The sequence below is a fragment of the Cyphomyrmex costatus genome, unplaced genomic scaffold, assembly GCF_001594065.2.
Source record: "Cyphomyrmex costatus isolate MS0001 unplaced genomic scaffold, Ccosl1.0 scaffold497, whole genome shotgun sequence".
NCBI lineage: Eukaryota > Metazoa > Arthropoda > Insecta > Hymenoptera > Formicidae > Cyphomyrmex > Cyphomyrmex costatus.
In genome coordinates this window covers 256,511-280,598 of record NW_017279244.1, presented here as the reverse complement: position 1 = coordinate 280,598, position 24,088 = coordinate 256,511, and the positions used below count along the sequence as shown (strand labels likewise).

Below are 24,088 nucleotides of genomic sequence, written 5' to 3'. Positions count from 1 at the left end.
GGACTCAAATTGAATATACTACATGGGCTGAAAAGTCCCGGGATTTTTAATGAAAACGAGCGTTTTTTGGGCAAAGTTATATTCATTCCTCAACATAGTTGCCTTCGAGGGCGATACACTTGGTATAGCGATTTTCCAACATTTCGATGCCCTTTCTGTAGTACGAAACGTCCAAGCCTTCAAAATACGCCTCGGTTTCCGCGATGACTTCCTCATTTGATCTGAATCTCTTTCAGGCGTATGTGTGATAATGGACCCACGTTTCATCCATCGTCACAAAACGTCGAAAAAAGTCAGCTCGATTACGCTGCAACAACGTCAAACCGGCCGTTGAATCATCAACACGCTGCTGTTTCTGGTCGACGGTCAGCAAGCGCGGCACCCATCGCGCCGATAGCTTTTTCATCTCCAAAACATCGTGCAAAATGTATCCCGCCCGTTCTTTTGAGATGCCCACGGCCTCAGCTAACTCGCGCAACTTCACTTTACGATCATTCAAAACGATTCGATGCACTTGCTTTACGATTTCCGCATTCGTAGCCTCTTTTGGCCTTCCAGAGCGAGGTGCGTCTTCGGTGCTTGTACGACCCATTTTAAATTCACTAAACCACCGATAGACTGTTGTTCTCGAAGGAGCAGATGTGGGATAACATTTCTGCAACCATTGCAATGATCGTTCAGGAGTTTTTCCCATCAAAAAACAATGTTTGATCAAGATGCGATATTCCTGTTTTTCTATTTTTTTTTTACGAAGGCGAAAGTAGCGTCACTCAAACAACTGTAGCTTGTAAACGAATGGACGAAATGTCATGAAACTTCATAGATAAACTAGTGATAGATGAGCCTCTCGAAATGAGTCATGTTCATTTTCTAATGGCGCCAGATGTTGAAAAATCCCGGCACTTTTCAACCCATGTAGTATATATAATTTGACATCATGAATTTAACAATGTATATACGTACATGGAAAAATAATTTTTACTGGAGGATCTAAAATTTAGTTACATATATAGATCTAAAAATAATTTTGTTGGACCATTAATATAATTATGTAGATTGCCTTAAATGATTGCTGGAATATTGACATTTTTTGCAATACGCTCATTATGTTTAACATAATCCTCTTTTGAAAAGTTCAACAAAATTATTCTGAGATCTGTATCTAGTTACATTTTTAAATATTACAGCCATTCTTTCCGTGCAAGCTCTAAAAGGTCCTGTATATTATATTATAAATATGTATTGAACTTTTTATAATAGGTACACTAAATCTCGTGTTTGCACGATTTGATTAATGGCGTGAAAAACGTTGATCGTAAAAATATATTTATATCAGATTTTTTTTCCAATTGTGAAAAAGTTGGATCGATTGACTCTCGTCCGTCTGTTTTCGTTTTCCTTACAGACCAGATGAGCGACGTTTGCAAGAAATACTTCCTGCGGGATCTCTACAGGAAGATAGACGGCGCCGTTCTTACCTCACAAAATGAGAGGGATCTCGATTGCGCCATTACTTTCCAGACTCACAGCATCCTCCAGCGGTTTATGCTCCGATTCGATCAGCTGCAGTTAGACTGCAACGACCATCTCTACATCTACGATGGTGCGCACGCGGTCGGCAGTTACAAGGTAAGTCGCCACTATGAAATTCACACGTGTGTGTGTGCCGAAGGATATTATCAAGAGCAGAGAGTGCTCGGCTCTACGGCGATTCGTGGCGAATTATCGCGGAGGCCGCCACGATAAGACCATCTCACGTTCCCCTAACGATTTCGATCGAGAGGATAACGGACACGTATATAAGGAATAAATTCAGAAAAAAATAATGAGAAAGGAGATGAAGTTCAAAAGGGATTGATATAGTTTCGGCGAATCGGGATTTTTCGGTGTCACTGCACAAAAATATAGCCACCATACATCCATTTGCAGCGATGAAGATCGGGAAACTGACTTGCGATACATTTTCCCTTCGTCCGTGATATCGAAAATTGAACGCACGGAGATTATCCCATTTTGAAACTCTATTGCCACGTAATATATTACATGGAGAGATTTAATTTACATTATTATATTATGATTATCGCAAATATACATTGCTGATTATTCGAGGGGTGCAAAACGCGCCGATATCGCAATTTGCGCAATTTCTCCCATTGGGTACGCGGCCCGTTAATGCGCGAATAAATATCTTCGGTCGTGGGGCTAAATTTGAGCGATGTACTTTCAAACAAAGCGCGAAAAGTCAATTTGAGTACTAGAGTAAACGAACTAGTTAGCAGTGTCGGTCGACACGAGATCGCCTCGAGATGCAGAAATCAGGTCAAGGCGAGGTCGAGATAATATTCGCGATATCACACAAAGTATATTCTTATGTTAAATAGACGAAAATCATTAATGTGCGGTCGTGACAGTCGTCTTGTCGATCCGGTTTTCAGTTTACTCATCGCCTTGAGGTTTCTCAACATTAAATTAACATACAAGCCATCATACAGAGATCCAAATCTTTTTTATTATTCTCTTAGTTAATGAATACTTACTGTTCCTAGAAAAACAAGATGAATAAGACTGATTAAATAAGATGAGAAATCCTATATTTGGTCAAAGCGAATCTTAGTGCTCAAATATTTCTGTGTGAATTTATATGTAATAATCAGATTCTGCAAACCGCGTGCCGAAATCTTTTTCAGTCTTAAAATGCAATTGTGAGCACAGAATTAGAATAGTAATATTAAACTGAAAAGTAACTTAATAACTTTTGGTGCTAATAAGTACCTTTACAAGAATATTAATAATCTGATGTATTAATGAGAGTCTTAAATCTATTGATTTATTATGAAAAATATTCATCAGATCATTAAGAATACTGCAAAGTGCGTGCCAAATGTTAATAGAAGAAAAGGTTATTTCTATTAGATATTAACTTGCGTTGATACTTTGTATAATGAGGATTTAATACGTTAATGAGCGACTAGTTTCATAACGGATATATTAAATATTTGAGCGACACAGGCAAATGATGCAAGTACACAAGGATATTATTTTTCAATTAATTCGCGATGAATTTTACTGTGAAGCAAGTTCTATACAAGAGTTAATTATTAAGCTACTTAATGCTATATAGCACGAAAGTGTTTAAAGGATCAACTGGGAGCCATTAAAACGCGGCAATTTGTGCTGAAATTGCTGCGTGGCTCGTGTTTCAACTAGAAATTGCAGACGGTATTAAACGCGCTAATACATGGTGTCATACGAATTTGTCTCGCCATCAAAGCGAAAGCAAAAATTCGTAAATAGAACTATATTATTTAGAATTAGTATCAACTTTTATTTCCATCGCCATTTGCTATGGTATTATAATATTTTTAGACAGTAATTATTTTTAGACACTTTTCCTGCGCTGTGTGTGGCGAGAAGTCTGTGTTTTACATAATATACTCACTCTCGACGAAACACGGAAAAAAATGTAAAGAGTGAAGGTTAACTACACGCGAGACCGCTTTTTACGTTTGTAAAAAATTTGTTTCCTTGTAGTAAACTAAATCGACCAAATGTACAGAAAAGGTTTTATCGTGTTTTAAAAGAATAGAAAAAAGCGGTTTCTAGGTACTGAGAATATAAAGCTGTCAGAATCATAATTTTTATGTTATTATAAGGATATTGAAGGTATGAATAATTAACTTCAAACAAGATGAATATTTCTTTTGTGGTTGATTAATATTTATATTTCGTACACTAATATTTTGTTACCTATGTTAGTGTAAAATATTTATATTATCCGATTATATTATTATTGCGTAAGGAAAGATTCAAATAGAAACACAACATTCGCGTAATTACACATTCAATACAAGATGAATTCTATCGTATTTCTTTTCTATTGGAAAGGTATGAAGGGAGAACAATTTAAGAATCCTTATCTTTATCTTTTTCGATTAACGCGATAGTATAGGGATGAAGATATCGGTGGCTGAAGAAAGATCTGGTAGCAAACAGCTTTAGTCAGAGAATCATTAACGAAAGATCGTGACTGATGTTGTATTCGCGTACTGTTTACGGTTTGCCATATGAAGATTTTTCTTGGGTTTCCCTAATGATCGGTGTGTGCAGCCGATGCACTTCTCGCGTGCATTCGACGCGGACCGACCTAATTGCCGTCATCGATCAAAGACGCCGCACTAATTGCAAGAAGAACGATGTTATTTCCCACATTTAGAATGACGCTGTTACGAAGAGAAAGGAAGAGAGAAAGAGAGAGAGAGAGAGAGAGAGAGAGATCTTGAGTTCGTCCGCGAGGTTGAATTTTAATGTATTCCACCCATTATGCATTCCGAACATGGCCGACGCGGGACATGGTGACGCAAACTTGCGCTATTAATCAAGATTCGTTTCTTGAGAGAGAAACGCGAGCGGAGTTCAGTTCCTCCATTGTCCCAAGTTTCCTCCTTTGATTTTTCGCAATCAAACCGAGATGTATTTCCAGAGTTCTTCATTAAATCATATCTTTTATTGTTCCTTTTTAGATTATAAAGTACATTAAAAAAAATATGATATACCTCGTTTTGTCTCTAATTCTATCTGTGTCTATCGCAAATAATAATTTCTTTCTGGGTCGGTCAGAAAAAAATCAATTAAGCGCTATGCCGATTATTGCGGCTTTTTCACGCGTACTTTCGCGATTCGAGTGGAATGTCGCGACAGTATATTTCCCGAGCCGACCAACATTCCCTGAAAAATGAATTCATTTTTTACAGCTCACCTCCCTATGCATCCCGTGGATGCGTATCCGAGCACGAGCTTGTTTATTTATTAAGCGCACTCAATTACGCTTCCACACCGGTCGTAAACAACGCCCTCGTTTGCAGCCCAGCTGCAATATAGGGTGGCTAAAATCACATACAATGCGATCTGTATATAAAAATTACTTAAACAACGTAACAAAACATGCACATAAATTTACGTGACTATTTGTGATAACCATTTTATACTAGAAAAAATTTCTGGTTGAAAATATAGATTCTGAACAATGTAAATTTTTCATGTCAATCAGAACTCCGATTGAGATAACCAGATAGTCCAATCATGATGACCGGAATTCTGATTGACATGATTAGAATCTACTGGTTCATCTTTTTAAGAAGAAATTATTTTTAATAATAAAAATATTATTTTGAGAGTAATTTATCTTAATTGTTTAGGATTTAGTGGAGCCACGCAAGATGTATTATGCTATCATACAATTATTATTGAAACTAAATTATAACTTATATACGTTTCAATCATAATATGATTATTATTAACAGTTTACAACAAAAATTTTTGTAATTAATCGTAAACAGACATAATTCTTTTCAATTAAATCTGATATATTTTCTTGGCTTCTTGAAGGTCATCTTCTTTGATGATCGTATGATTTTTGATGGTTATTTTAAATTAAACTTTACTGGTGATACGCCAAAATTCTTGATTCAAAATATCAACAGTAAAGTTTAATTTATAATAACCATCAAGCCTACTGTCACAAAAAAATGATCTTCAACAAAACCGACAAATATAATATATCAGGTTTCATTGAAGTGAATCATATCAATTTAAGATTAATTATACATTTTTGTTGTAAACTATTGATAATGACCATATTGAAATGATTGAAACGTATAGTTGTAATAATTTTCTCAGTATTAATTGTATATGATAAGCATAATACAAGCTCTACTAGCCCTAAATAATGAAGGTGAATTACTTTTATTTCAAGTCTGATTGCGAAATTTCAATTATTTTGATGCGCAAATTGATTCAAAAGTATTAAAATTGTTTTTCTTTGGATTGATTCAAGCATCATTTGTTTATTGTATTATATGAATATAACCACTGCGGAGAATTTTAAATTTAGCATACGTTATTGTTAAATGACAATCGTCGAGTATTATTTAAAAATAAAAGTATTTTGCCGTGTTAAATGTCATTCTTCATATATAATTTCAGAACTTAAATATCCTCTCGCGTTTACCGCGCGCGGGAAACTACGTTATCGACCAGAAATAAAGAATCATGCATTACTTAAATATTAGTTGCATCTTATTTAGCCACCCTGTGTATATATTTGCTACCACGATATTCACGGTTTTCGAAGCACCGAGAAGTACGATCTCTGGAATAATTTAGGGACATAATTTACGAAAAACAAACGACACGGCAGCTGTGTTATAGTCAGCAAAATATCTTCCTAATTTAAATTACCTTCAGGTACTTTTCGCCACATATTACCAACGATACGCAAACGCAAAGTTTCCTACGTAACATTTACATGTGCACGTCGCTGATGCGCGCGATGCGCATAGATACACGTGTGATGGAGAACAGAAAGTCAGAGAGCAGTACAATTTTGCATAATGGCACTTTAACTTTAATCTTTTTTATGGCTTTTCTAATGGGCCATTAAGCATACCTTTTTATTGCGCTGCTTTCTCCCTCTTCTCTTTTTCAAATATGATACGCGTCTTTTCATGAAAAAGATCCCTTCTGCTCTTTGATGTATCTCTTTGCAAAGCGCACTGTTATCCTGATGTACTGTTTCTTCAGCAAAGTATTGTGTTTTGGAAAATAAAATACAGTATGTATTGCCGTTCAGAGAATACGAGATACATTATTCATCCTTTAGACTGAAACTTTTAGCGGAAGTCATAAATGTAGCAAGTTGAATACGAATAAGTGTGAATGAAGAGTGAACTTCAAAAGTGTGCCGAGCTAAGTTTATTATTTTCTACCGCACTATACATAGAAAAACTTACTTTTAATTTCAGAATTCTATTCTTGTGTGGATATATGGTAATTCTTCCTTTAATCCTGACAGCGAGATGGAAATTTCTCGCGCAAAAAAGATATTACGGCAGTTTCAATTGAGAAAAGTCTACCAATTAATCCTAATGCTTTGAATATTCAATCTTTGCATTCTGTGCTCGTCCTATGAGTAAAAGAGTACATTTTGCATACATGAAATAAATATACAAAAAGAAATAAAAGCCTTTGTCGTACAAGAAATATCTATGGAGCTTTTTAATTTTCAAATTGCGTTGTTCCAATGCAACCGTTGTTAAAAGGACGACATTTTAAACAGGATCCGCTTATATTCTTTTTCTTGTATTCCCGTCCTGCTGGATTAATTTACGTCCTGGGATCCGGGAACAGGCGGTAAAGTTCTAATTTTGTAACTTGTAATTAACTTGGCCCGCGAAGCTAACTTCGTTCGCGAAAAAAGAGATGTGGTAGCTGCGGAGTTGGCGGAAAAATCTGTTTTTTAATTGCTAATTCAAATAACGTAATTAACTCATTATCGGCGAGCGTACTTATTGTAAAATTTTCGCTCTATTCTCGATAAGAATCAAGGCGAGAGAGTTTACGTAATTGGAAGAAAAATCAAATATTGGATACTTTTAGAGAAAATTTCGCAAAGTATACGAAGTGTAATAATTGCAAAACAAATTGTTTCGTAACTTATTTTGCAATTAACAAAGTAATTAAGCTGTACAAATCATTAATAATAGATATAATAATATTACAAAATCCTTTTTTTACGAAAAATACATCTACAATTGCACTAAAGAAAAGTAATGTTTGTTTATTATATTTTTCGATAATTACATTGAGAAAAAAAGTATCATAAACTTAAATAAATATTTATTTGAATAGTACCAACTAAATATTTATTAAATATAAAGATATATTTATTTAATAAAAACTTTAAATATTGTTTTAACAATAATTTTTTTATATTAAGTAAGTATTTATTTACTGTAAGTAAATAAAGAGCAGACTTTCGAAATGCGTTTTGTTAAAAATTTGTAATTTTCAAAAAGTGAGAAAGAAAGAAACTACGTACACAAGAAAACTACTTTATAGAAAATAACAATATGTCAATCAAGATGTGAAGTATTAAACAAAATTGCTAAATAATTGCTAAAAATGTTAGACAAATGCATTTTGTTTATCTCTAAATAAAACGTACTTTGAAATGTCTGTTTTTCCAGCATATAAATTAACGATGAAAAAATGCTTTCTGAATATCTTAAAATAACTTATAATATGAGTCTTTCAACACTGGACATCTCTAACTAAAAAAATAAAATCCTAGCCAATTAAATTACAGAGGCCTTAATAATATTCCTCACAATAACTGGTATATGTGTGAAATGATAAACGCTTTCTCTCAGGCGCATAAATAAACAATATTAAAAAGAACGTTAATGTAAGAACATAACTAATACAAATACAAAGCCTATAACAGTCTAGCTTGGATCTTTTAATCGCTTACATATAAACTACCGCGGTATTATCACGAATTAAATCAAATTAATAATTAACTAATATACGTAGTCCCCCCAAAAATTGCGCAAAATAAAAAGTTAATATAAATTCTTGTCCTGAATGAGATTATTTAGTGAAATGTATTAGATTTTCGGAAATAAATGGCTTCTCAGTTATCACCGTTTCACCTTTCGTCAATTGTTGAGACGTCGGTTGATGATGATAGCGGGGCGTGGTCGCGAGAGAGGTTTCGTAGAACCGGAAGTTGTGACAATATCGCTTCAACGTGTCATTAATTGAGCCAGCCACGAATAGCGGGGCTTGGAATATATTCGCGAGCGAAGTTACACCCCCGCCGACTGAGAGAGTAAGGCTTGGTCATTAACGGATGAACTTCGAAAGGCGGTCCCGTAAATCCGCCAAAGCCTCTGCTGCCGCAGTCTCCCTTAGTACACGGCTCTTGCAAATATCTCGAGATATTGATAATGGAAGTGGGAGATGATCCGCAGCATCTTCTATGTTTCAGCACTAAATACCTCCCGCTAGATATGCGGGATATTACGGAATGTTCCTCTCCCCTCTCCATATACAGCTTTCAATTAATCTATAGATATCTTCGAAGTTTCGTATTAACTTAATAAAGTGGAAATCCCTCGTTATTGATATCAATCAACTACATGTAGTATCATAATAAATATCTTAAAAAATGAATAGGAAATTGCCAAGCAATAAATATGTTACGCAATAAATTTGTGATGTCGAGATGAAACGTATTTTTGTTTAAAAATATTATGTTAGAATAACGACGCTATTTTCCTGTGATGGTCTACGAATTTTTTGAAGAAAGAATTGTGTAGGTAGAATTTACGTAGGGAGGTGGAAATAACTGAGCTGCTAAATTTTTCATAATGCAATCGTAATACATACCTACGTTACCCTCTCGTTGAGCGAAATGGAAAAATAAGAATCACGTTACTTGATGTAAATCGCTGATACAACTTTGATATATGCGTAACTTTTATCAAAATAATAATTACCTGTGCAATGAATTCTGAAAAATCAGCACGTTACATTGCAGTAGTGCAACCGCGTTTTACTCCTTACGTAACTATATGTATATGCAGCAATGTTAAATGCGCTTTCGCGTTATCTTTAGAAGGCAATTGTTAACCGATGAGTATCAGTATAAATTGTTCCCACCGATTCTCAAAAATATATCATTGTATTTTTTTTTTCTAACATAATCACGATGTAGCATCAACGTTACACCATACGCGTGTGCTTCCGGCGGAAAAAATCGTTTTACTTCATTCAAAGCCGAAGGCAAATTTGTTCTACTTCGTGCACACGGTTTTACGGGGCTTTTAGTTTTCGCGTTTGCTTCCGTCGGCAGCCGCCGGTAAGCCACTGCTCTTCTTTTCGGTCTAACTTGACGGCTGTTGGCCCAGACAAAGGCTTAAGCTTGTAGTCACGTCGGGCTCCATAGTAACTTTTAGAGTGTCTTCAACAGCATACGTGCAATTTTCTATTTAGTTTACAGGCGCAAACATTGTAACTGAAAAATCTATGTATTCTGACGCGCTACTTGTGCGTGCTCGATTATACTTGGACGAGTCACAAATCTTTAAATCAAAATTGTACATTTTCCATGTTGCCAAATTCAATATTATTAATTATTAATCTATTAACTATTAATATATATATTTATAATTAATAATATTAAGTTATGGTAAAATAAAAAGTGTATGATTTTGATTTCAAGATTTCATTCGCCCAAGCAAAGATCTACGAGCGTATTATAAGAGAATATATAGATTTTACAGTTCTATTTCCACATAATATTAAAAATGTAGATTTTTAATGCATTTATTTTTGAAAAATAATATATAAAATCTACTATTTTAGTAATATCAAATATGCATTAGTTGTAAATTTAAATCTTGAATAATGATACCTTTAAAATATGCAATTGTATTAATTATCAATTCACTTACAGTCACAAATTTGTAATTATAATGAAACGTTTATATATAATTACTCATTCTTATTACATTCTACTTTAGTTTGATGAGTTATGTAAAAAAACGTCTCTCATTATCGATCTACATAATAAATGTCCAACTGTGTTAAATTACAAACTGCAATCCGACGTGATTACGTAATGAAGGCAGACTGTAAAACACAAACAAAAATTCATTGAAATAAAAACAAAGCTTTTCAATTCGACGAATGACAACTGAAGAATTGTTTCTCTATCATTCGAACATTCACGATTACGCGTGGGTGCAAGTAATGATAACGTCGACTTGAACTTTCTTGAACAGCATGATATCGCCCCCGAGAATTTGTGCAGTGCTTAGAATTTCGCAAGTTCCCGGAAGCTGTGCAGCCTCTCGTCGAGGCGTCAGGAAAGAGAACGGTTGAGAAGGGGGAGGCGATACTAACTAAGAGAGTTACTGTAAAGTGTTGCAGCGTTAAGTTGACCGAATTTATGTTAGTTGCCCTCGTTCTGGCCGTAACCACGACCAGTTATGGCGTATAATATTCTAAAGTATCATGGCTTTTCGAAAAGCTCGCTGTAACACGGAACGGTACTACGAATTTCCGTCTAGATTTGCGACAATAGATATTATACACGTATACGTAATTCAAAGGAAGGAAAATAACATAATTTCTTGTTCCTCTCTGTTTTGCAGATATTTATATACATGGATATATGCAACGACAGATATTATGAAACAAAAGCGAAACTCACGCGCGATATATGATTCCAACTGGTTAGTTTAATAAAAGCGATGTTGGCTTTATCACTCATGCTTATCGCTACAGGATTATATGGTTTAGCCAAATCACGTAATCTGCGAAAATTCTACGTGACTGAACCGATAAATAATTTCGTCTTCATTCACGTTTTATCTGTCAATATAACCGTTATCGAATTTTTTCCATGTCAGTAAATATTTGAACCAAAAAATTTTGATTTCTACTTGGTTATTCGGATATATTATTTGCGTCTGCAAAAGTCTCATTTATTTATCGTTTTTCTGTAAATTATAACAGAGCATATATTCAGCGTATTGAATTATTATATAATTAAATTGTTTAATTTACAATTTGACGCAGTTCTTTTTGCGTTTATTCACGAACACTCAAAGCGAGAAACTCTCCACCGAGTAATTACGACAAAAACGTAAATAAAACAACCCTTATGAGTCGTTACGAGCACTTGCAACTGATAAAAACTTCAATAGATGATGATTTGAAAGCATTCACGCGAAAATGAGATCGTACCATTTGCGAAATTCTCGACATCGAAAGCTTCGAGATGCCGACAGACATCTTCAAGTTTCATCATCTCGTGCATATTTCAGTTCGCTTCCTCTTTGCTTTATTTTTTATCTTTTTATCGGAACAGCGTGCATTTGCTAGTATATCTGTTTTGCTTCCTCTCCACTTATGTTAAATGTGATATTACTTTTGACATCAAATATCAGCAAATCCTTCTCTATTCTCCATCTTTGATTTGTTATCTTTCAAGCTTTTTGACATATTTCTTAGTTTTAAATAGATTGTAATTTTTACTTTTCTACTTCTGACGATTGATTTGAAAAAGAAACATACGTTTATTTATTCCACAATTTAAATATCTATTTTATTTACATTAAAAACTGTTACGGATTTAAACAAGCACACGTATTTTATTTTTACTACATGTACTGAATGTAATATAATTTATCAGACGTCTCTCGTACGAGCAAAATTCTAATTAATGTTTCGTTAATTACCATTTGTCTTTTCTTGGAATATAGCATTACTATGAAAATTATGCTATTCTTTAACTGGTAATTAATTATCTCGCCGACACCGAGAATGAGATGTATCGAATTACTAATAAATGTACAAACTCAGGAGCCATGTCGTGTTAATAAAGACTGAATTATAGCTGTTTCACGTTTGCAAAGTGAACTAAAGTAATGAAGAACATTAAGACCTCTCGCTTTACCTTTTCAGTGCACAAGTATTATATATACGCATCGTACGATATTAAATTTCGTTCGAAGTTTGCTTAAACATTAACTTTGTGTACTAAATGTTAAAAATAGTGAACAACAGTAAAAATATATCTTATCTTGTTCGCAATAGCGTAAAAAAAAACATATTATAAATAACTGACTTTAATTCAGAAGGTTTTTTTTTTATTTCAAAGCGTGTATTAGCAAGTTTTTACTGTTCTTGATTAGCGTACTTATAATTAACTGACATATAAATATATTTTGATTAAATTTGTTGTTTCTATAATCTAAATTTTATCTAAGTAATTCCTAACAGAAAACGACTGCCGCTTCATTGATCTTACACGGACAAAACAATTCTGCTAACACAGATCTACAGATCTGAGAATAATTTCATTGGCCCATCATACTAATTACGTTGAAAAATGAGGAATAATGTTGCAAAAAACATTACATTCTAGTAACTAGAGTGAAATTGTAATAAAATTATTTTGGTAGTCCGATTAAATTATTCTCACATCTATATAGTTAAAATAAAATTTTATATTTTTCAACAAAATTGGAATTCTTTTTGTGTACTTAATTAATCAATTTAAAAAATCATAAATCATAATTAATATAATTTACAAAATGAGATTCCACGAAAATATATCGCTCATTTCATATTATTAAAAGAACTGCCGTTAGTCCCGATATTTATGCGGAGTAATTTCTAATGGATCAACAAGCCATTTGAAATGGAAGGACTGCGCATTCACGATAAGATTCTCACTGCGGTTCGAGCTCCTCACGCGGATTTACATTCGCTCGAGTCGACCGCCGCCATGGAAATATTCAGTTCAATCGTACGATCTGTAGGTCGATAAATCCGCAGTCGAGGGGGCCGACCGAGATTGAGTCATTAGTTACGGGGATAAGACTAATGACCCAATCCCTCGAACGCGATAAATCAGTTTCCCAAGCGGGTGAACTTATTCGGCTTACATCGGCCAACCCGCTGTAACCGAGTGTAATGGCGAACATTCAGCCCGAGGTACGAGTAACGTACTGGCGGGCAGCGTGTAGTAAATTCGCAGTTATGAGCTGGTTCTGGGAGTACTCCCGCCAGTGATTTACGTGGTACCATACGGCTGACACGGTAACGCGTTTAACGGCGTTACGTCTCGAGTGTCACTTCGAATGGAGAATTAATACCCTGATCCTCCGTGGATCATTCCTTCAAAATCTCAGGAAACTTCGTCTATCCGTTGCCTTTCCTAATTTCTATACTCAAAACTTATTTAAACGCTATCGTGCTGCATCGCGATAAATATTTCGCTAAGATGAAATATCTGAGAGGGGACTAGCGACATTTAATCGTAAAATAATTTCACCTATAATTCATTTGACACGTTCATTCGATTTTGCACGTTTCTTCGCGATTAATTATTATCTTGGCGTATGCGAAATCACGTTTGCGCCATTAATTCTTGTCTCAGTTAGTGCTTTCCGACAAAATGATAATATATTAAAGATATTATGATATTCGATTCAGATAATATAGGATTTATCTAAAGTATATGTATTATGTATTTCTCGACGAAAGCGTTAATTCCGACCATCTTAATTATATAACTTACGTAATGACATATACAATCTTTTTATTTTAAACCTCTGCGAAAGATTATTTATTTTCTAAGATTTTGAATGATTAACGTAATTATTTACGAATCAATTGCGCAAAATCATTTACATTTCCAGAATGTCTGCAAACGACTTTGTTAAAAACAAAGTGAAAAATGTATATTTTTATTGTATGTAACAAGGTAGAGTTTTCAATTTATTCTCTATACAAAAAAGAATAGTTACATTTACCAAATTTATTGAACACAATGACTTATTTTGAAATCATTATGTTAGATTTACGATTCAATGTTAGTCTCATTATTTTAAATAATTCAAATAAATAAATATAATAGCATAGAATAAAATCAATAAATGTAAAACGATGTACGATTACATGTGTAGATACAATAAATTTTGCAAAATTCCTAATGACTATTCCTTACTTACGTGATAAAAATATATAATGCTTTGCCGAGAAAGAGTTACCAACTTGTAACGATTCAAGATCACACTGACTATTCTTAGTAATCGTGATTTATTACCACATTAAGTACAGCTCATACAAATGTACGTCTCGTAGAAAGATTATTTCGCATGATCGACGTATATGCGTTCTATACATGAACATAATATGAATTTTGCGGTTAACCTTGATAACTATCTTGTAGTTATCTCTCTTGTAGTTATTTTTGTAACTCTATATATTATATATAGACATAAATCATACAACTTTTTTTTATGTCTATCCAATATCGATTTGTTGATTTTTCATTATGAATTAACCGATAACAACATTTGCAAGCGAGATTTATAGGCGACGACATGTAAAAGAATAATCTATTCTTGATAATTTCTTGTAAAAATATTGACTTGTTATTGCAAGTTCGCGGAAAATTTCGCGCGTTTTCTATTAATGTAAAAACAAGCGTTTAAACGACAGCTAAAATTTGAAAGTTAATACCAATATGTGTGTATATATAAAATATAAATTTTTTATCTTTAAAATCAAGATTAAAAATATTGGAATATATGTATAAAAACTATGTAGCATAATTGTTAACGTAATTAAGTTTTTTATTTAAACAACATATACAATATATTCTTGTTTGAGAGAGCAAACGATTTCCAGGTATTATTTGGATGAATAACTTTGAATAGGATTTGATATGCCTACAAAATTGTTACACCGAAGTTAATTAATTCTTTATAAACAATGCATTATATTATAATAACTAATATAAGAATTCTATTGCGATATTTAACACGCAATTGTGCTTGATAAAAGTTCTAAAATTATTATTAAATTTTAAAGATTAAAATATCTTCCATTACTCTTTGTACGTATATTGTATATTGATCAAGACATGTATGATTATAGAACTAAATATTTATGTGGATTATATACAAAGTTTATACTTTTTTATACTATTCTTTCTGTTTAGAGATTCTTTTATATTTATTTTTAAACTTCTCCTTCACGCCCTCGCATCCTTCTCAAATCGCAATAAGTAATGTAACGCGAACACACAGTGAATAACGCGTGTTTGATCATGGGAAACACACGTATTTGTATTCAATTGTGCGTTTACGTGGCGTTCGTCGCCGCCGTTGTCGCAATTGACTACGCCGACTACGGTAAGGAAAAATCAATACATCATTTTCCTATCGCTTGAATTATTACGTTTTAACTAATTTTAGAACATAACACTTCCATCTAAAATTAACCGAATATTACATCGACAGATTGAAGAAATAGTAATAGAAAAAAATACAAATATATGATTTGAAATAATTTCACTCGTTTATGATTATGTTAACAATTTTTGATATTTTTTTTCTCGTGAAGATTATTTTGAATGTCCTGGTCCATTGACTTATTACAAAGATCTCGGGTGTATTCCAGTATACGACAACGAAGAGGATAAATGCCCAAAAAGATTTAATTGTAACCATATCAAACAGAGATCTAAAGTAAAGTGTTACATCAATGGTCGTATATACAATGCCGACCAATTCCTTAACCCTGAAGACTCAAACGTTTGCGATGTCTCATGCTTGTGCAAAATTCCATATGTCGAGAATGAAATGTAAGTGTAACATAGAAATATAATAAATAAATTGAATTATTTTGTATATCAAGTAACGTAATCAGATACATTATTTTTAATAATTAATAGTATTTATATATATGTGTGTGTATATGTATACATACATATACTATATATATATATATATATATATATGTATAATCCATTAAGCAAGATTATTCCATATTATGGATAAATTATTATACATAAAGATAAAATTAGCATTATATGCTAAAGAAAATAATAACAATATTACATACACATCACGATTTTAAACTTATTTGTCATATGTATCATAAAGGAAGCTGAATTTTACATTGAGAGTATACATATATTTTGCAATATATGTATATGCAATTTTATATATTTTTGTAGAAATAACTGAGTACTTTCTTTATATCAATTACATTTTATTAATAATTATTTTTCGTAAAAAAAATTATGTATTTTATATTTGTGTGGATATTCCATAAATCTGTGCATTCAGAACATAACATGATACTTTATGCTAAAACAAACAACTTTTTCTTTAGCAAAATTGCGATAAGTAGTTTTTGCAGCAGGTTTAAGTTTACGAATAAACGCGTAAAAATTATTTATCGGACACATTTTTGCTCAAAGAAAAAGTTATTTATTTTAGCATAAAGTATCATATTTTGTATTCCAAACATGCGAATTTTGGGATAAATTGAATTATGAATAAATCGTTCAGTATGTATATGGGTGCATCTTTTTTCAATATTATGAAAGATTCATGTACGGTTTTATGCTGCGTTACATTAATACATCCCATTTTCTCATTATTGAATTATTTACGTGTTATAGTTCGAGTTAATTTAATAACGATAATACGTGTCACGATAATACGACAGACATATTAATATAAATTACATATTATATACGTATAAGGAACTTTTTCATATCAGTATAAAGTTTTTGACGTATTTTGCTTTACTTGTAATAGCTATTTGACGGATTTCTGATTATCGAATAGTTACACGTCACTTTTTAGATTATTTAAATTTTTCGTCTATAAACTATCATTCCACAATGCAAAGTTTATAAAAAAATGTATTTAATATAAAATGTTTATTTGATATCATGTAAAAATATATAAAATGTTCAATTCATTACAGTAAAACTATAGATAATGTAAAGATAATTAAAATCTATTGAGTAAACTGTAATTTTTTAAAATATAGTGCCGCGTTCAGATGTATAGACTATTATAATTGTGCCATGACAGAGGTAAAAGAAAGTTGCTATTTACGGCAAACTCCAACAACATGTTGCAAAAATCCAACAGAAATTTGTCGTAAGTATATTCTTAATTAAAAAATATATGCATGTATATACTTACATACTATATTATACATATTGTGTATATTTACAACAGTTAATTATTTTCATTAAAATTCAAGAAAGTATATAATTAACTATATATAACTAATTATATATATATAAAATTTTATATATAATATATATATGTGTATATAGGACGTTCCACGTCAACGGGGACAAGTGTCTGGGCAAAATTTGTGAAGTCGAAATAAGACGTTCAAGGGCTTAAAATTTTTGTTTTTATATGTAGTTTAAGGAAAAACTTTTTTTAAATTCAAAGCAGCTGTTTCAATATGGCGGTTAGAATGAATAAAAAACTTATAGAAATTTTTATACTTATGAAAACATTTATTTCATTGATTAAGTGATCCAAAATTCATTCAATTTCCATTGAAAATCGATAATTGTGGGTTTTTCGAATCACTCATGGACAATCCATAGTCATATTTTCAAAATTCGAAATGGATCCAGTACAGCGGTTATAAACTAACTAAATGACGAACTGACTGGAATTCTTAAATAATGAGTTTAATAGTCTAAAAATTTATTTAATCCTAAAAATCAATATCTAAAGATTTTTCGAGTTTTTGTTTTTCATTTTAAAACGCGATTTTATTGAACTAAAACGTTTAAAAAACATTTTTAATCAATCAACGAGTCCTACTGATTAGGAAATTGCATCCGCCATTTTAAATTTGGGAAATCTGATTGCGGATTATTTATAAGTGATCCGAAAAACTATCAGATTTCAATTTTTACGATTAAATAAATAAATTTTAGATTACTAGATTAATGTGATTTAAGAATTCCAGTCAGTTCTTTATTCAGTACAGCCGCCATATTGAATCCATCATTTCGAATTTTGGAAATGTGACTACGGATTGTTCATGAGTGATTCGAAAAATCCACAAATATCGATTTTTATGGAAATTGAATGAATTTTGGATCACCTGATCAATGAAATAAATGTTTTCAATAATTTCCATAAGTTTTTTACTCATTCTAACCGCCATAATAAAGTAGCCTCTTTTAATTTTTAGAAACATCATGTTTTTTCTTAAACTACATATAAAAACGAAAACTTTGAGCCCTTGAACTTATTTCGACTTCATAAATTTTTCCCGTGATGTGGATGTTCCATATATGTATGTATATATATATATATGTGGAATGTGTGTATGGAGCGTATGTGTGTGTATATATACACACACACACACACGCGCACGCAGGTACAATTAAATAAAATTATAGAAAGTATAAACATATATGTAATGCTTCTTATATGTTTTAGCTGCAAGTGATGAAGATATACCTACTTGTGAGGTAAACAGTAACGTATATCTTGATGGTGAGTATTTCAAAGTGAACGATCCCGATTTGATTTGCATCTGTCAACCGGGGTACAAAGGTAATAATAATATTTATGACTTTTATATTTGTATTAGATTTTAATAATTTGTGACTAGGTGAATATGACTTTTAGTTTTTGAATTTTTAAACAATGTTAAAATTTATATTTTTATTAGGATCAAAGATGGAATAACAGATATGAAGTCTAAGTTTATATACAGATTCTCGAATTTTAGTATTATGAATTTATGTAACGACAGTTTAACTTTTATGTAGATATATTGCTGTATCATTGAAAATGACACGATCGATGTCGAAACTTGTTTGATTTTGTTTTATTGTATCATCATATGAATTAAATTAATGTGTTAGATAAAATTGGCTCTACGCCCTATTTGCATTTTTATATTGTTTTATACATATAGAGCCTTCTTATTAATTTTTTTAATTTATAATATTAATTATTATCATATGTAATAAAATTACATTACTTTTAACGTTTCGATTCAAAACATATATATTTTTTATCATATATTTTCATTTTTACACGATATTTTCATACAATACTTATATGATAGATAAATAACGATATGATAGATAATAAAAATGAAAAAGTTGAAAGTGTCATCGAACTGTTTACTTATATTCGATTAGAATCAGGAATTTTCTAATTTTAGGTCTAAACGTTCCACCTTTCTGTATCAAGCCTAAACATTCCCCATGTTTTCATCCTGCATTCAGTCACGGTGATTTTTTTCGTCGAAATTGTGCTCCAGTTTTTAAAGATTATGCAGAAAAAAACACGTGTTATACGATGCGATGCCGTAAGCTTGCTATTGAATACTGTATACATTTCGCTGCCTTGTTATTCCTACATTGAGAAAAAGATATCTTAATTTTAAAGAAAAGTTTCTTTGCTCGTATTAAAAAAAATTGTTTTTTGAATCAATAAAAATTTCTTTGAAAATAAGATATTTTTTTTATTTTATAATCTTACTTTCTTAAAGTAAAATTATATTTTCATTTTAAAGAAGTTTTTATTGTGCGCGCACGCGCGCGTGTGTATGTAATCCAATAAATAAATTTTTTAATATAAATAATAAAGGGCTAGTGAGAGCTCTAACTTTTTATTATAATTTTTGTATTGAATTTTTATTCTCTAAGAGCTCTTTTTTATATACACATTTGAATTAAACAAATTTTTTAAATTCGAGCAAAGAAATATTTCTTGGAAATTACGATATTTTTTCTCAGTATATAACTTCTGTTGAATTTTTCAGAGGTTCCTGGCGACGGTGTCGTTCATAGGCGATTTCCTTTTGTAATGGATGACAATTTGAATAGTATGTTTCATATTTATTTTCAAATATTTTTAATTATTTTCAAATTATTAAATTTACTTTGTAATATTCTATATGCATTCGCGGAATATTCTCATAAAAATCTCATAAAAAATGATTCCTATTATATTTCTAAGAAATTTAGAATATATACATATGTACAAACACATGGCATTGAAATGATAGATACAAAAAAAATTATTATATATACATTTTTATAATTCTTCTAGAACCGTAAACAATATTTTCTTTATCAATTTATATTGCATTGTTTCTATACGTAATTGTTCAAATTGTTATTTAATTAAATTCTAAAGCACTTTAATAACTTAAAAAAATTGAAGTATTATGAAAAATAAAATTAATACTTGTGTACTTTAACACAGCTGAAGAAATTAATTTCTTGTTTTATTAATTTGTTTAAATTCATTCATTATTAACATTTTTTTCAATTTTTATGAATCGCGATATTTAAGAAAAAAATTTATTACTTCACGATAAATTGCCACTCGGTAATTGTATGAATATGTGAGGTATATAAAATGAAATATTGACACGCATTTGAACGGTCAAGCGATACTAATTACACAACCGTATTGTGAATCGCGTCAAATAGGAGGTAATTACGACAAATATTGCAGATGGATAACGAGCACTATATAAAATCAATTTCTGTAGCACGTTAATATTATGATCCTATAAAATGATAACTAATTACAAGATATAACTTACTTCATTGCGCATCTATTTTACAGAATATGTATATATATATATATATATATATATATATATATATATATAGAAAAAAGTGTATCATATAAAATAATTGCCATAATATTATTATTTATTATATTCCAAGAAAATATAATTATCCGATATTCCTTTGTTTTAGATATGTGCATATTTGGTAATTTGATAATGCATATTGGGGACAAACTACAACAATCTCCAAAGTTTCCATTAATTTGTCTCAATTGCACTTGCGAAGTACCACCTGTACCGACTTGTATAGAAATACCACAAAATAATTGTACCAGAAATATAACTACTGATATTGCGTTATAAAACATTGTAATGTACTGGATTATTATTTTTACTATAAGATGCAAAACCTTATTATAAAACTTGAAGATTTGTGAAAACATTAAATTACAATAAAAACTTATATTTGCAAAAATAGAAAATCACTTTATTAATTATTAATTTCCATTGCCCAACTAATGTAATAAATTATCTATTTATCAAAAGAAACTATATAGTGATATTATACATTCTAAGTTGTATCTTCTGAATCTTCATTGAAAACAGGTACTGAGATGAATATTCTTTATACATACTTATAATAAAAATGTATATTGCCTTACCGAGAAATGGTCTTCAATTTGCAACAATTCAAGATCACATCACTAACTGTTCCTAGTAGTCGCGTTATATCACCATTAAGTATTGTATATAAGCTCATTCGAATGTATGACTCGTACGAAGATTATTTCGCATGACCGACGTATATGCGTTTTACGCATGAAGATAATATCAATTGTGCGGTTAGCCATAATAACTATCTCCTGTAGTTATATCTTGTATATAGTTATTATTGTAATTATAATTGCATTCATGTAAATGCATCATATATTCCCACTAATTTCTTTAAAAGACTAATTTATTGACAGCTCTCCCAAAATATTGACTTATGTTGTAAGTTTATGCAAACATTTGAGCGTTTTCTATTAATACAGAAAACAAGTAACATTTTAGAACTTATAAGATATAGCGATAGCTGAAATATAAAAGTTGATTCTAATATAATAATAATATTATTAGTAATTATACATGTAAAATTATCTTTAAAGTAAAAATCAAAAATTTTGAAGTGAATACAGAAAAAATAGTATAATTTATAATATATGAATAATTTTTTTCTTTTTCTTTACTGTATTTTTTGTTCGGGAGGAAAAACGATACACATCACTCTTGGATGAATAATTCTGAGCAAGCTACAGTTTGCCTATAAAAGTCTATAAAACATTAATGTTATATTAATAGTGGCATCGAAGTTAATTAAATTTTATAAATGATGCATTGTACCATAACTAATGCAAGAATTTTATTACGCGACTACCTATTTAACATATAATTGTACATAAAAAGAGATTTAGAAGGTAGAAATTTTGAAGATTGAGATATCATTTAAACTTTTCAACTTTATATTAGTTAAAACATGAGTATGAGCATAAATTAAATATTTATGTAAATTGTATATGACATTTTCTATTTACACTAACTTCTATGTTGTATTTATTTTCACATTTCTCACCTATGTGAGAAATATAAATATATATCCTTCTTGCCCTTGCGTCCTTTTCTATCGGTTATCGCGATAGTCTACGGAATATAATACGAACGTTACAGTCTATAACATTTGCGCGTGTTTAATCATGGGAATAACACGTAATTGTGTTCAAGTGTGCGTCTACGTGGCGTTCATCGTCGCCGTTGTCGTAGCTGACCAAGGTAAATTCTGAGGAAAAATCGATATCTACTTTTTGTGTTGTTTGAATTATTTAACTGTGCTTAGAATATAAGAATTCCATTTAAAATTTGCCGAGCATTACATTAATTACGAATTTAATACTTTTGTAATTTATGTGATTGGCGAAGTTAATTCCACTCGTTTAAAATTGCTTATATTTGTTACGCCACTTGCTTAAATTTTTTGATATTTTTTTGCATGAAGAGAATGCAATATTTGCATGCTCGGGTCCATTGGCGTATTATATGGATCTTGGGTGCATGCCAGTATACTATAACACAAAGTATAAATCCTTTTGCGTGAAGAGATTCGATTGTAGTCATTTGAGAAGAAGATATAAGGACAAGTGTTACATCAATGGTCACGAATACATTCATAATGAAATTCTTCGAAAGGAAGATGCAAATGTTTGCGATAACTGCATTTGCAAACGCACTGAAAATATTAATGAGATCGAGGTGTAAGTATTATTTCAATTTGAATAAATTGAATTATTTCAACCTTTAGCGCAAATGCATTAATATATAGATACATTAAATTTGATAAAGAACAAATATTCATGAACTGCTGGTACAACTAGAAAAGATTCTTTATGAAAAAATAAGTTCAAAACATAGAATAAAATTTTTTCATATGAGGATACTTTAATGATGTACCATCAGCTCACAATCACCCTGCATATAACTACTTAAAAGAAATACATATAAGAAGTTTGTAGCCGATTTTCACGGATTCGTTTTCTCGCTTTATTTATTTTCGTATTAAACGTGGGCAACTTGAAAAGTTTCTGAAGTCAGAAAGAAAACAACATTTTTTCGGAAAAGTTTCATTTTATTTTTCATTATAATCTCCTTTTAATTCAATACACTTAGTCCAAAAAGTACGATGGCTGAAACTCTGCAAAATAGACGTTCGTGGCGGCGATAACCACGTTCGACGCGAATTTCTTTCCTCCGAGTCAAATCTTCGGGTTTGAGAACAAAAAGAAGTCGCATGAGGCCAAATCTGGAGAATATATGGATGAGGCAACAATTCGTATCGTAATTAGATCAATTTTGCAGTGGCAATTGTGGATGAATGGAATGGTGCGTTGTCGTGATGGAACAACACTTTTTTCTTGGTCAAATGAGGGCGTTTTTCCTTCAATTCTTTGTGTGACTTAAGAAACTTTTCAAGTTGTTCACGTAAATGTAACTCATCGCGGAGTATGTTTTGACAACTGTCAGGCAAGATTATTATGGATGAATTTTGTCAAGATAGAATTTAGATCAGGCCTGTTCAATTTAAGCTCCGAAGCCAAAACGCAAAGCCATCTAAGCAAAAAATTCAATATAAGATTTCGGGGACTGTAAAATGTTGATAAGCGTCACTCAGAGATGCGTATCAATACTTTATAGTCCCTGAAAACTTATTCACATTGAATTGTTTGCGTCGATAGTTTTGCGTTTTAGCTTCGGAGCTAAAATTGGATAAGCCTGATTTATATGCTAAAAGAAACAATAGCACTATACGCATACACGC

At 31.3% G+C, this 24,088-nt stretch overlaps 2 protein-coding genes across 2 annotated transcripts in view; one reads left to right on the top strand and one right to left on the bottom strand.

The window, feature by feature from the left end:
- Positions 1-232: 232 nt before the first annotated feature.
- Positions 233-915, bottom strand: LOC108778204 (histone-lysine N-methyltransferase SETMAR-like). The gene is made up of 2 exons (XM_018545321.1): positions 912-915; positions 233-735 (listed from the first exon to the last, which is right to left on the bottom strand). The coding sequence occupies exons 1-2, from the start codon at positions 913-915 to the stop codon at positions 233-235; spliced, it is 507 nt and encodes a 168-aa protein (XP_018400823.1).
- A 495-nt stretch (positions 916-1,410) lies between these two features.
- LOC108778210 (lost and found) overlaps positions 1,411-24,088 on the top strand; it is a 115,542-nt gene continuing 92,864 nt past the window's right edge. The window contains exon 1 of the mRNA XM_018545327.1: positions 1,411-1,629. Coding sequence (XP_018400829.1) covers positions 1,411-1,629 — 219 coding nt within the window. The remainder of the gene's footprint in view (positions 1,630-24,088) is intronic.